The sequence below is a fragment of the Limulus polyphemus genome, unplaced genomic scaffold (genome assembly GCF_000517525.1).
Source record: "Limulus polyphemus unplaced genomic scaffold, Limulus_polyphemus-2.1.2 Scaffold127, whole genome shotgun sequence".
NCBI classification, from domain to species: domain Eukaryota; kingdom Metazoa; phylum Arthropoda; class Merostomata; order Xiphosura; family Limulidae; genus Limulus; species Limulus polyphemus.
In genome coordinates, this window is record NW_013665737.1 from 84,152 (window position 1) to 98,623 (window position 14,472).

A 14,472-nucleotide genomic window follows, 5' to 3' on the forward strand; every position below is an offset into this window, starting at 1 on the left:
TCTTTTATCAACGAATGGTGGGATTGACCGTCACATTATAACACACCCACTGCTAAAGGGCAAGCATGTTTGGGGGAATGGGGATTCGAACCCGCGACCCGCAGATTGCGAGTCGAGTGCCCTAACACCTGGCCATGCCGGGCCTAGAGAAATAGTACTTACACATATTTTACTTTTTAACAAAACCAAATAAATCAATTTTCTGGCCTTGAAATTGGACTGCAACTAAATTAAACGAACTGCGAAAGTTTGGAATTTAGTGTTTTTTTTAGATTAGGAAAAGTGTAATAATACGATATTCAAGTTTAGGATGTTTTATTAAAAATACTGCATAATTTAGTTTTGTTCTTTCTAGACTGAGAAACTTGTTTAAATCAGAAATATGTTTTAACAAAAATAAAGGAGCTTTATAAAGTTATTTTTTGTCTTAACAAATATGAATTTTTTTTTTATATATATATTTAACCTGATATTTACTTTTTATAAAATTAAAGGATTCTAAGCCCCCCCCCCCCAATGGCACAGCGGCATGTCTGCGGACTTACAACGCTAGAAACCGGGTTTCGATACACGTGGTGGGCAGAGCACCGATAGCACATTGTGTAGCTTTGTGCTTAATTCTAAACAAACAAACAAACCAATATTAAATTAACTACTAAAGTTTTATTTTTAGTCCTATCAAAATTACAATAGCCGCGTAAATCTGGTAGTTAATTTTATATCAGAATAACTTTTTTTGCCTAGTATTTAGTTTTAAAACTAACTGTTCAAACCAGATTTTAAGTTTACTAAGTTGTTGTTGAATTTAAAAATAAATTTTGCGCTAAGCTACACAAGGGTTATCTGTACATTGCTGTCCTTAGTTTTGAACTTGTAGACTACAAGTGAAAACAGATAGTCAACAGCGCCCCAACCAACTTTTGAGATACTCTTTTGCTGGCTGAATAGTTGAATTTGCCTATCATTTTTATAACCAATATACGGCCTCAACGTGGGGAACGCATTTTTGCAGCAACGGGACGCGAACCATGAACTACTTGCATTCTGATTCCACTAAGCACGAGTCCATGCTAGACCAAGTTTTAACAAGACCAGAAAATAACTGCTTAACTTATATTTGATTTTATTTAGACCAGAAGAACTGTTTAAATGTCAATTTAATTTTGTCATGCTGTATTGAAACGAAAATTGGAAGCCACATATTTATTTAGTTTTTACTAATGTTAAAGAACTTTCAAGTAAAGTTGTAAGTAAAATGTTACAACTAACGCAAAGTTTTTAGTATGTTGACCAATAAAGTTAAGGCATTTGTATGTTACACAGCTGCTATGTTTTAGGATAGTTTACCTCGATAATATATATTTACAAATTTGTCTAAATGACCATCTAATAATACTTAATATTTTTTCTAACGCTGTGAAAAACAAAACAAAAACGCATGGTCTATTAGTGAACAGAAAAGTGTTGACGCAGAAATGCTTACAACTAACGATACTACCAAACATTTCTACTTGTCACTAAAACAGTCGACAACAACAACAAATTACTGTAATATAATTCAATAAATGTAAAGACGTGTTTGTAAACAAGTTGGTAGCGGGAACAGAAGTGCGAGACTACATTTGGCCGACCTATGAAGTGTATTGATCTTGCTCGATATGAAAGACGGCGTGCTGAAATGTGGTACATAAAATCCGAACTCTACAAGTTGCGCAAGTAGCGGAACTTTAAGTAACACAATAAAGAAAGCCCACGAGTATAACAGACATGGAACTACCTTAATGCCTTACAGCACACCATAAGCACGTATAAACGTAAGACGTGTTTCGTGTTTAGGATTACTACATGCTTGAAATCCTGTACTTTATTTACCAAAACAGTCGTTCATAAACTGTCTTGTTCACCACACCTTACTTACGAGAACAGTCGTTCAAAAACTCTCTTGTTCACCACACCTTACTTACAAGAACAGTCGTTCAAAAACTCTTGTTCACCACACCTTACTTACAAGAACAGTCGTTCAAAAACTCTTGTTCACCACACCTTACTTACAAGAACAGTCGTTCAAAAACTCTCTTGTTCACCACACCTTATTTACAAGAACAGTCGTTCAAAAACTCTCTTGTTCACCACACCTTACTTACAAGAACAGTCGTTCAAAGTTTTTGTTCACCACACCTTAGTTACAAAAATAGTCATTCAAAGCTTTCTTGTTCCCCACGCCTTATTTACCAGAATAGTTATTCAAGTCTTTTTGTTCACCACATCTTATTTACTGTAATAGTTGTTCAAGACTTTCTTGTAAATTACATGTAATTTACCAAAATAGTCTTTCAAGTTTCTTTGTTCACCTTGCCTTTATTTAAGAAAATAGTCGCTCAAGGCTTTCTTGTTCACCACACCTAATTTACCGGAAGAATCGTTCAAAGCATTCTGACAACCTCCTTACCAGAATAGACATTGACAACTTTCTTGTTAATTTTTTCTCAAATTAGCCATTTAGACAAAGAATATTATTAGATGTTGTTTTTGTATTTATTTACCTGCTTATTGTAAGTATATGCTAATCTCAATTTGTTTGTTATACTCATTGATAACGATTTATATTGTCAGTTGTTGCTTCTTCAAATTATTTGGTGACTATTATAGTCAGTTTTTGCATAATAAATTTCACTGATGTTTGGTAAAGTCATTTAAGGCTTAAACTGGTAACTAACCTCTTTAGTGTGGTTAAACTGGTAATTAACCTCTTTATTGTAGTTAAACTGGTAACTAACCTCTTTAGTGTGGTTAAACTGGTAATTAACCTCTTTATTGTAGTTAAACTGGTAACTAACCTCTTTAGTGTGGTTAAACTGGTAATTAACCTCTTTATTGTAGTTAAACTGGTAACTAACCTCTTTATTGTAGTTAAACTGGTAACTAACCTCTTTATTGTAGTTAAACCGGTAACTAACCTTTTTATTGTGGTTAAACTGGTAATTAAAACTACAATAAAGAGGTAACTGGTAATTAATTTCTTTATTGTAGTTAAACTGGTAATTAACCTCTTTATTGTAGTTAAACTGGTAATTAACCACTTTATTGTAGTTAAACTGGTAATTAACCTCTTTATTGTAGTTAAACTGGTAATTAACCTCTTTATTGTAGTTAAACTGGTAATTAACCTCTTTATTGTAGTTAAACTGGTAATTAACATCTGTATTGTTTTTACCGCCTGTGTCATATTATAGATAAGAATTATTAGACACTGAGTGTAACTAATGAGGATTGTTATCGTTTTCCTCAAACTTCACCTAAACCACACAAATACTGACTTAGTTGTGTTTATTACTGTAAGACTTTTAAACCAACTTTATTCTTCTAAAGAATTAATTTGTAATTAGTAACAAATACTCACTTGAAAATCCAAAAAGATGCCCATCAGCCCAGTCGTAATAGTTTTCATGTTCAATGTCGTTGGCTCCGATCCAGAACGCATGCGTGTGGCCATACAAAGAACTAATGATAAAAAATGAATATCTATCACATTATATTGAAACAATTTTAAGATAATCACATATTTACTTAATAAGTCTCAGGTAAAAGTGTGAAATAATACTTGATTTATTTGCAAGTTAATAAACTCTGTAACTGTTTTCAGTGAAACGGTTTTTCAATAACAAAGAAGAAAAACCGTTTCTCTAAATGAAATAAGAAGAAGGTAATCAACATATTGATTAACTCCTAGTATAAGCAACACAGATATATATATATTTTCTTGACATGTTATTCCGTACAGATATGTTCGTTTGTTTATAAGTTCAGGCAAAGCTACATCAGGGCTACCTTTGCAGGTCATTCCTCATTTTGAGCTTGTAGACCAGAAAGAAGATAGCTAGTCAACAGCATTCACCACCAACTGTTGGGTTACTCTGATCGAACACTTGGATTTTACCATCACTGTTATAACGAATCCTTGGCCCCAAAGTGTCTTAGCCATCTGTTACAAAAATATTTCGCGCTTGTTGCGTCTTCATTACTTCTAAGACCGTTATAAAGTGCTCTCCAATGGTTTGGAGATGAACAATTCATTGTTGCAATACGCGTCTGGCTAGAAAGCGTAAACACTTCTTAGGATTTTAGTCTCAGCATACTTGATTCTTTACATGTGTAAACTATACCATTAGATAAAAATTTGTAAAAAAACAAAGCCTTTTAAATATTCTCAGCAAAGAATGTTGCAAAATACAGCAATAACCTGATAATGTATCTAGATGTAAATTTATTAAATATTCACGAAACTACAGGTATATATTATATTTTATTTCGTTCGTTTTGGGCGATAATTCCCATTTTACGTTTTAGAAAAGAGGAAACGATTTTCGATTAAGTGATGTTATGGATTAAGTCCATAATGCATGCAAAAGGATTGATTTTGCGAAAAAGTTTCACATTTTTTGTTATCAATAATGTTAAAAGTAACGAGTTGACTGGTTTGCAGCTTTTCTGAAATTAATTTTATTAGGTGTTCAGAAACGTATTCAGGATCATTAAAGTTGGTATAAATATAATCTACACACCTATTTCAATGACACTGTACAACAGATCAACACACACGGTAATGTGTTGTGCGGCCAAAGCAACCTGCTGCAGGACACACGGTGTGTTATTACCAGGAGTGATAGTTTAGCGATTTTCCATATTTTATATCTCGGACTGTGATAATCCAAGCTATCACATATTTTTAGTGGACATGCTCTACTGGACTCTTACTTCACCTAACAAATTTCAAGGCAATCCATTATAAAATACCCGAGATACAACATTAATAATTTTGATTGAGTTTCTTCCTGTATTTTTCTTCGCAACAAAATTACAGAAACTTTATTTGATAGAAAAACACAGGTAACTTCTATGGATTTTTTTTTAATTTGGTAAACTGATAGATCTTTTCAACCTACAATTAGGAGCCTCATTTGTTGTAAGTATAAGCCACGTGTGCAAATTTATTCAACAAAAGCTGCTCAAATTCGACGAAACTTTTTGCGCACGACTACGCAAAAAGTCGCGTGAACTATCAATTAATATTTTTATTACAACCTCATCCAAAAGAAAAAGTGGACAGTTTTTAGTGTTTTTTTATCATTCGGATTAAAGACGGCTGATTTAAAGCAGCAAAACTATAAGATGAAAGGACGTGCAGATACACGAGTATTGGTTAGGCCAAGCAAACTAGATTAGCAGTTTCTGGTTCAAGTTTTCAAAAGAATAATACGGGTGAACGGTTATTATTCATTGCCAACTTTTCAGCACAGATTTACTAAATTTTATGAAATCATCCCAATTAAAAAGAGTTTAGTGTCCTATTAGCTTAAGCAATTAGCGCAAATAATAGTGCTTGATACGGCTGTTGTCACCTTGTTTGTTTGTTTGTAATTAAGCACAAAGCTACACAATGGGCTATCTGTGCTCCGCCCACCACGAGTATCGAAACCCGGATTCTAGCGTTGTAAGTCCGCAGACATGCCGCTGTGCCACTGGGGAGGGGGCGTGTCACCTTGAAGCATGTTAAAAAATGATTCTATGCACTATGAAATTAAATTAACCTAAACAAGGATAAAAATCTTTGTTATGGGTAAAGATTACATTTGAAAATTAAATCAGCCAAGATAGCACCAAATACATTTTTACATACTGTTTATTCTGATACAGTTGTATTTCAATTATGTTGATCATAATTTTATAATAGTAAAAGGAAAGTGTAAGATTGAGAAGTAAAATTTGTTTTACCACTTAAAAGCCCCCCAGTGGTACAGCGGTATGTCTGCGGACTTACAACGCTAGAATCCGGGTTTCGATACCCGTGGTGGGCAGAGCACAGATAGCCCTTGTGTAGCTTTGTGCATAATTAAAAAAACAAACAAACCACTTAAAAAAATTATAATTTCAACATTATATTTTAATTTTCGAGAAGTTGTTCGTACTACTCCAATAAAATCAATAAAGGATCAAAATTGAATTAAATTCTTAAAACAACTATTGTTTTGGCCACAATTTTAGAAATAAGCAGAGAGAATTTCAGTTTTCCAGAAAAGTTATATAAAAATTTAATTATCAAACTTATATAAGAAATAATGTAACATCGATTGACACTCCAGATATATAAATAAAATATAAATTACTTTAAGTGATAGTACTAATTGAATATGTAAAAAGGGATCAAGGGTATATCAAAATCAGAAAAAAAAATCATTTCAGAGGTGTCCAATTTTAAAAAAAAAGATGGACTTGAAACTCAAATCTGGTATCTGGGTATATGTTTTGTTTAGTTGTAGTTGAGTTATCTGTGTTCTGTCCATCTCGGGGTTCGAAATCCAGCTTTTAGCGTTATAAGCTTTCAGATTTACCGTTATGTCATTGAAGGGGGGGTGGGTGCATTTGAATAAAAGACCACCAGCAGCTTCTTGTGGTATTGTTACAGCACATTCAGAACGATGTCCTTCTAGACCAATAGGTTCTAACCTTGGCATTTATAATAACGTTATTTAAGTTATGCTGGTTAATTTTTTTCAAACTATCCACTAATATGGAAGAGACTTACAAACAGTTTGACTTTTCACGGGTAAGACAGGGATCATGATAAAGAAAGTATACTGATGATACTTTTTCTACCCATAGTGATACTATATTTATATTTCAGTCTCTCAATAATTTTACGTTAGAACCTCGGCTAGGCAATCAACCTTATTTTGTTTTTAAGGGTAAGGTTTTACAAAGTATGCTAAAGTCTTTATTTTGGTAGCTTAACAGACAAGCCGCTTTTAAGGGGAAGATAATCTAATTTATTCACTATACATCTGAAGTAACAAGTACCCACGTATGCATGCATTGATAACATTATCTTATTGTTTAAAGGAAGCAGTACAATTTTAAGGCTCGTAGTAACATATTCAAAGTAACTAGTGTATTGAAATTACAACAGCTCGAACAAAACTAAAACGACTGCGCGCCGTGCGGCCAACAGTTAGCTAACAAAATTTTATTATCTAACCAAGACTTTGAGATTGAACACATGTGTATATAAAAAGTAAGCTAGTAAATTGCATCAGTGGTTAATGTTACAATATGTGATAAACTGATATGTAGATGAAAACATTTTGCTATTACTTTACTTAGTATGTACGTCTGTTTTGTTTTTCATTTCTGAAAGAAAAACTTTCAACATGCTCTTTACACATAGTTTTATTATTATTACTTTTTATACTCGGAAAATCTTACTACTATTGTTTTTCATAGTCTTTATCTTTAAATGTGTTTGGTTATAAATATGAACTTTTTTTTTTGTTGCAGAACTACTTATATTGGCATCAGTAACTTTATAGCTTTTGTTTAGTAGAAAAACTTACTCAATGACACACACACACAAGATAGTAACTAGTTAAGAAACATTTACATTGTATCTTGTATCAGTGACGTTAACGTACCTGGCTTTAATCAATAACTCTAGAAAAGACTGGATATCGTTTGAGGACGTTGTCGCCAGATGACCTCCTTGACTCAAACAATGACCGTTTGCTGACCACCAGTTTAGGTTCTGATGCACGAGCTGATAACAATAATCTTCGTTTTCAGACCAGGGGTAACCACAGAACGTACCGAGTGGATTGATAGAAACTGTTTGGAAGTCAATACAAAACCCCTTGGCTCCATTAATTAACGTCGGAACAGCATTCAGGTTAACTGTGATGTTGGTATAGCTGTTGGACTGAAAGGAGAAACCTTGGTTTGTGTTTTCAGATGTTATTCCACATAGCCTTACCACTTGTTCTTCACTCGAGATTTCAATAAACTCCTCTACGCAGTCGGATCTTGACGTTACAGAAGACAAAGAAGTTTCCAGAAATGTCAATTGTACGTGAAGTTTGTATCCTAAAGGCACATAAAAAGCATAAAGGCAACTTTGCTCAGTCATAAAGGAATAAGGATAATCTTCACTACACAAAGAACCGTTTTCTTGCTCTATTGTTATGTTTTCACAGGGTTTTATAGAACGATATTTGAAAAGAAAACCCTTCCCTCTAGACACATGTAAATGCACAGTTAACGTTTCACGTTTCGAGACAAGATATTCTCTTGAGCCAACAGACTTTCCACAGAGGAACACTTCTCTCTGTTCTTTTAGTGGGAAAACGCGAACGTAATTTTCGTTACATATACCTTCGGTATTTCTACTATACATATCGAGGTTCGTGACAGATATGACAATTCTCAACCCTACAGTCGCTTCGATGTTGTAGTAACAATCCAAACCAGGTGGGTATTTCTCTGGAAAGTTTGGACTTGTTAAGATTCCCTCTACTGCATCTACGGTGATGTTACATCCTGAAAAATAGAATTTTCTAAGTACAAAACTGAAGAGCCCCATTACACCTAATTAGCTTTAAAACGGTGTTAATGTGCGTTTAATAGCCCTGAAATTCAACCAGCGAATTAAATCTGATAATTCACTTATCAACTAACCAAAATTTAGCACCTCTAATCTGCTATTTGAATATAAGTGAATTTACTGTATTATATATTATCTGACTAAAACAGTTCAACTACGTTATTTTGGTATCTGCGTATTCAATGAGTTGGGTCAACTATTATCTGACTTATTAGGTCAAAGACCTAGATTCAGCATCCAGTATGTATTATTTGGATCTTACCAAAGTTTGTTAAACCAACAGCTGGCTAAACTAAATTAGTTACCTATATATGTACAATCGAGTCAAGTTTAGAGGGAGTGTTCCTCATTAATCTAAAATAAATTTACTATTCAAAGACACTCTTTTACTGACGCTAAACAAATAAAGACACATTTCAACAGATTGGGTCGTTTTATCCTCTAATTGCTAGCCGTCTTCCTACGATCTTAACTTTTCATAATAAGATTAAGATATATCCATTCACTTTCAAATATTCTGTCTCAAACGTTTAATAGAAGGATTTCACTTTTGTATGAGGGATCCCTTAGTTACAAATGAAGGAAGAAATGGAATATTTTATGTAATAACAAATAACTACATATTCTGATATTTCTATAGGTTATCTATTCTATAGGCTATTTGCAGTTGGAAAACTTTGACACAGGAAAATGTTACGTAATCCCTAGAACTAGCTGCCAACTGGCCATTATTTCATAATGTCTGAAGGATGTAAGAAATATAATATACTTGTACTGTGACTGATAGAATATATCCTGTATATTAAGATAAGCCATACTGCTTCTTTAAATTATGATCCAAATTATGTCTGCCGACTTACAACGCTAGCAACCGGGTTTCGATACCCGTGGTAGGCAGAGCACAGATAGCCCATTGTGTAGCTTTGTGCTTAACTTCAAACAAACCAAACCAAAAATCAACTTATCCAATTAAATGTACTTGTTATACTGCTGCAAGTTTCAGACTCCAAATCACTGACATCTAAAAATGTACAATATATCAGAGCTAGTCAGTATAGCTGTACAATGGGAGATTAAAAAGTCTATCTGAAATGCTATTTATATGTTCATCAAAAGAATTTCAAAGTTACGTTAAACCTCCAGAGCTGAAGAGTTATTGGAAATCAATAATCCTAATATTTGTGATCAACTTAACCGATTTTGTTATAGATGTTAGACCTATTGGTTTCCATGCATTTCATAAGCCCTTAGTTTCTGGATTATTTGCTCATTTTAACACTTTTTTCTCCATAGCATTTAAAGTTACCTTGGCGAAAGTTTTAGCTAATCTTTCAATAGTGTAAACAACTGCACTTTGTTGTGAAGCAAGAAATGGAATGAGACCTTTCTTGAAACTTAAGGAAGTTAATAATACTTTAAATTTATGAACATTCGAGAAATGCTAAGTGACGTGATCACTCCCCAAATTCTATAGTTTGATGTTTTAATATATTGAAACTATTGAATTTCATACAATAGTACAGTTACACAATGGCAGCGGAAACATTTTTATAGTAAGTGTGCTCAAACCCAATGAACAAAATTATAACTCCTGTATGGGACGAAACCACACATTTGGTTGGTGATATGTTAAAACACGTTAATAAACGAACATAATATCAATACAATAGTACAGTTACACAATGGCAGCAGAAACATTTTTATAGTAAGTGTGCTCAAACCCAATGAACAAAATTATAACCCCTGTATGGGACGAAACCACACATTTGGTTGGTGTTATGTTAAAACACGTTAATAAACGAACATAATATCAACACGTGTTTATCTATTTAAGTTAAAATTATTTTAGTAACACTTCTTGCTACAATGTTTATAACAGGTTTCTCATTAAACGTATAAAAAAAGAAACCATAAACTAAATCCTTACACTATCAGCATGTGTGCTTTAAGATAGATGATATTGTTACATCCTTAACACCAGAGCTATGCCAGGTTTGTTTTAGAAATATCAAGTTCTCCTTTAAGCATAGATAATTCATAAATAAAAAAACTCAAGTCAAGTGTATATTTAAAACGATTTTTAGAATGAGGAACTAATTTAATTGAAGAATCCTGTTCCCCAAGAACATATCTTATTTCATTATTTACAAATTTACGTGTCCTTATTGGATCTAGCATCTGTCAACAGATCATGAGACGTCGCTATTAGAACTGATTATTTCATTAAAGATGGTGGGAATGAATTTGAAAAAGCAGCTGAGGCCTCGTTAGGTTACACTTATTGCTAATCTAAAATTGGTTTTTAACCAGTAGAATAGGAATCTTACTCATCCTTTCAAAGTGCAAGAGTGTTTCTTTATTCTAGCTTTTTTAATCGAGTCAGACACATTTAAATAAGAGCTTCGTCGCTTCATTGAGGTGATTATTATCAAACAATGGAATTATGAGTAAATATTAATTACGTGAGTCACTATAGAGACCCTGTTCTGGAATATTCCGTGCCTAAAACGCCACTCACCGTGTTCTTGATCTAACGAAGAAAACACTGCCTTAAATTGACACGTCTTGCATTTGTGCACTGTCAAAAGGAAGAATCGCCCAACCGCAATAAAAGAAGGTTCTCTTTCTTGACGCTTGATGGCGGTAACAGCATATCCAGGCGATTTCTCGTTGTCAACCGTGAGAAAAAGCCAATTCTTAGTTGTTAGAGCGTTTAAATCTAAAAGCTGAAATTGAAAATGATAGCAAAAATTAGAAGAAAATACTCTTAAAGTGAGTTATTTACACAATTAATACAAGTAACATAAGAAGTGCTGAAGCAATTTTTAATATTTTATCAATTTGTTTTAAAGAAAGAAACACTATCATACTTGATGTAGAGTACAAACACAACCCATTAGTCGTACCATAACTTACTTTTCGTAAGTTCAAAAAAAAAAAAAAAACATGTTAGAACTTTCTGTTATAATACGTTCAACGTAACATAAACAAAATTATATTGGGACGAATTACTTTTAATATGCTTAATAGAAATAATAAAATGTAATTTTCATAATTGTATACAGGTTATTTCCAAATATAACTAATATTTAACCAACCAAGACGACACTTTCAACATTTAATAACCTGTTAATCACATGTAGTGGTCGTATTCAATTATGCATTAAGAATCTTGATGGTATGTTATTGAGCAAAGCATACATTTAGAAAGTTTCAATATTATACAAGTGAGGCTACTCATACAAATGTGGTATAATCTTATACAAATTGCGATATGTATAGCTGTGTGTTTAGTGTCGTTTAATATTGCTAAGGTTTAAATACGTGTGCAGATATATCACACAAATTTTGCTATTATAAAATGGGAAGTATTGTTTACAAGAAATGAAACACCCACTATCTTCCATTTCACTTTTATGAAATCATTCTAATAAAATTAGTCATGTAATTTTCCCTTTAAACTTTTACTGCTCTTACTACAGTAAATTATAACGTTTATTAAAAAACTTTCTTAAGTTAAATTTGTTCAAAAGCAGTTTCACTATAATCACTTCTTAATTCATTCTGTAATAATCGGTTTTACAGCATACGCGATGATTTGGATTAATTACTCATGTGCATCACCATTTTGGGGTGTATAACAACCACTTTTCTGTAAAGTTGGAAGGCAGATAACACAAGCCTTCTAGCAAAACTGCTAGCAGGAACGGATCTGTTTTAACAGAATCACGAGGAATGAAAGTTTGAACAACCCTGTTTTTCAAGAAAGCAGTTTAATGTAATAATAAAACAAAGTATAGATGACGAAAGAACAGCAAAAAAGAAACAAAAATGCTTTTTATTTCTGTGCACAAAATACAATCAAGTTTCACAAGTATACGTTTTTTTTTCAGAATTTCTCTGAAGCTTCGAAAAAGAAAAATCCACCTGAATAATTATTAAAATTCATTCAAGAAATTAAACATCATTTTGTAATCGACAAAGCGATCTTTTACATATAGATGTAATTCTAATGTAGTAAAAAACGACTTCAAAATAAACGTACAAAATGTTACAAATAAATATTTTTTTTCCATAAATTTTTGAAGTATACTAATTACGTTAAGATATCAATTTTATGTTTTCCTTATATAAACACATTTTATACGTCTTATCGTTTGGCTCACCTTCAAGTAATTTCTAGTTGAGGGATATCTGTCAACAAACACTTTGATTTCACTGCAGTTATCACTCCGAGATCTTAGATCGTCAGATGTTAAGATTTGTTTTTGCACCGGGATACGATAGAAGCAGTCTAAAAATAGGTAAGGTACAGAGCATTATGGAGGCAGCAATATGGAGTTAGTAATTTTAAACAGATTAAAATAATACATGTATGGAAAGTAGCCTTTACGATCGAAGCATACCATGCTGTGCTGAGAAACAGCTATCAAACGTACCGTGACGTGTTGAGGAACAGCTATCAAACGTACCGTGTTGTACTGAGGAACAGCTATCAAATGCACTGGGTTGTGTTGTGGAACAGCTATCAAACGTACTGGGTTGTGTTGTACTGAGGAAAAGCTATCAAATGCACTGGGGTGTGTTGTGGAACAGCTATCAAACGTACTGGGTTGTGTTGTGGAACAGCTATCAAACGTACTGGGTTGTGTTGTGGAACAGTTACCAAACGTACTGGGTTGTGTTGTGGAACAGTTACCAAACGTACTGGGTTGTGTTGAACAACAGCTATTAAATGTACTGTGTTGTGCTGGACAACAGCTATTAAACGTACTGTGTTGTGCTGAACAACAGCTATTAAACGTACTGTGTTATGCTGAGGAACAGTTACCAAATGCACTGTGTTATGCTGAGGAACGGTTACCAAATGTACTGTGTTATGCTGAGGAACAGTTACCAAATGTACTGTGTTATGCTGAGGAACAGTTACCGTGTTGTGCTGAACAACAGCTATTAAACGTACTGTGTTGTGCTGAACAACAGTTATCAAACGTACTGTGTTGTGCTGAGGAACAGCTATCAAACGTACTGTGTTGTGCTGAACGACAGCTATTAAACGTACTGTGTTGTGCTGAGGAACAGCTATTAAACGTACTGTGTTGTGCTGAACAACAGCTATTAAACGTACTGTGTTGTGCTGAACAACAGCTATTAAACGTACTGTGTTGTGCTGAACAACAGCTATCAAACGTACTGTGTTGTACTGAACAACAGCTATTAAGCGTACTGTGTTGTGCTGAACAACAGCTATTAAGCGTACTGTGTTGTGCTGAACAACAGCTATTAAGCGTACTGTGTTGTGCTGAACAACAGCTATCAAACGTACTGTGTTGTGCTGAGGAACAGCTATCAAACGTACGGTGTTGTGCTGAGGAACAGCAATCAAACGTATTACGTTATACTGAGGTAACACTAATAAATCGGCTATTCTCCTATGTAACGTGTTTATAGCAGACTTTAGTAACGTGTGGATTATGTACCTACATATACCATACACAAAGCCAAAATCACTTTGTTTAAAAATATCTCTTTTAATAAGAAACTTCACAATTATCAAATACTTCATCAAGCTCAAATACACAGAAATGTCTTGTTTGTTTGCTTATCGGATATTCGCGCAAAGATACTCAAGGGTTCTATGCGCTAATCGTCTCTAAATTTGAGGCGATAGAGCAGATTAAAGGCAACTAGTGAACAAACAAACGAATAAATTGTAATAAAGATAATTTTTGAATCAAAGTACATTTAAAATGTTTTAAAACAGTAGTAAGATAATTTTCTTGTTTGTTTTGTTAGTAAGTACAAAGCTACACGTTGGATTTTTTGATGCTCCTCTTACCACGAGTGTTGAAACTCGTTTTTTAGCGTTGTAAACCTCCAAACTTACCACACAGCCACTGGGAGTAATACTTTTCTTAAGCTAATAGTTTGTGTTTTCAATATACAAATATATAAAGGAAATACCCTAACATGGATTATTCTAGGGATTTCATATTTCTTCTTTTGTTTGTTTTTGAATTTTGCGCAAAGCTACACGAGGGCTA

At 33.4% G+C, this 14,472-nt stretch overlaps 1 protein-coding gene across 1 annotated transcript in view; it reads right to left on the bottom strand.

Moving 5' to 3' along the window:
- LOC111089719 overlaps positions 1–14,472 on the bottom strand; it is a 120,962-nt gene that overhangs the window by 46,566 nt on the left and 59,924 nt on the right. Inside the window, exons 6-9 of the mRNA XM_022402698.1 lie at positions 12,595–12,722; positions 10,947–11,154; positions 7,467–8,364; positions 3,401–3,501 (exon numbers count right to left, since the gene is read on the bottom strand). Coding sequence (XP_022258406.1) covers positions 3,401–3,501; positions 7,467–8,364; positions 10,947–11,154; positions 12,595–12,722 — 1,335 coding nt within the window. The remainder of the gene's footprint in view (positions 1–3,400; positions 3,502–7,466; positions 8,365–10,946; positions 11,155–12,594; positions 12,723–14,472) is intronic.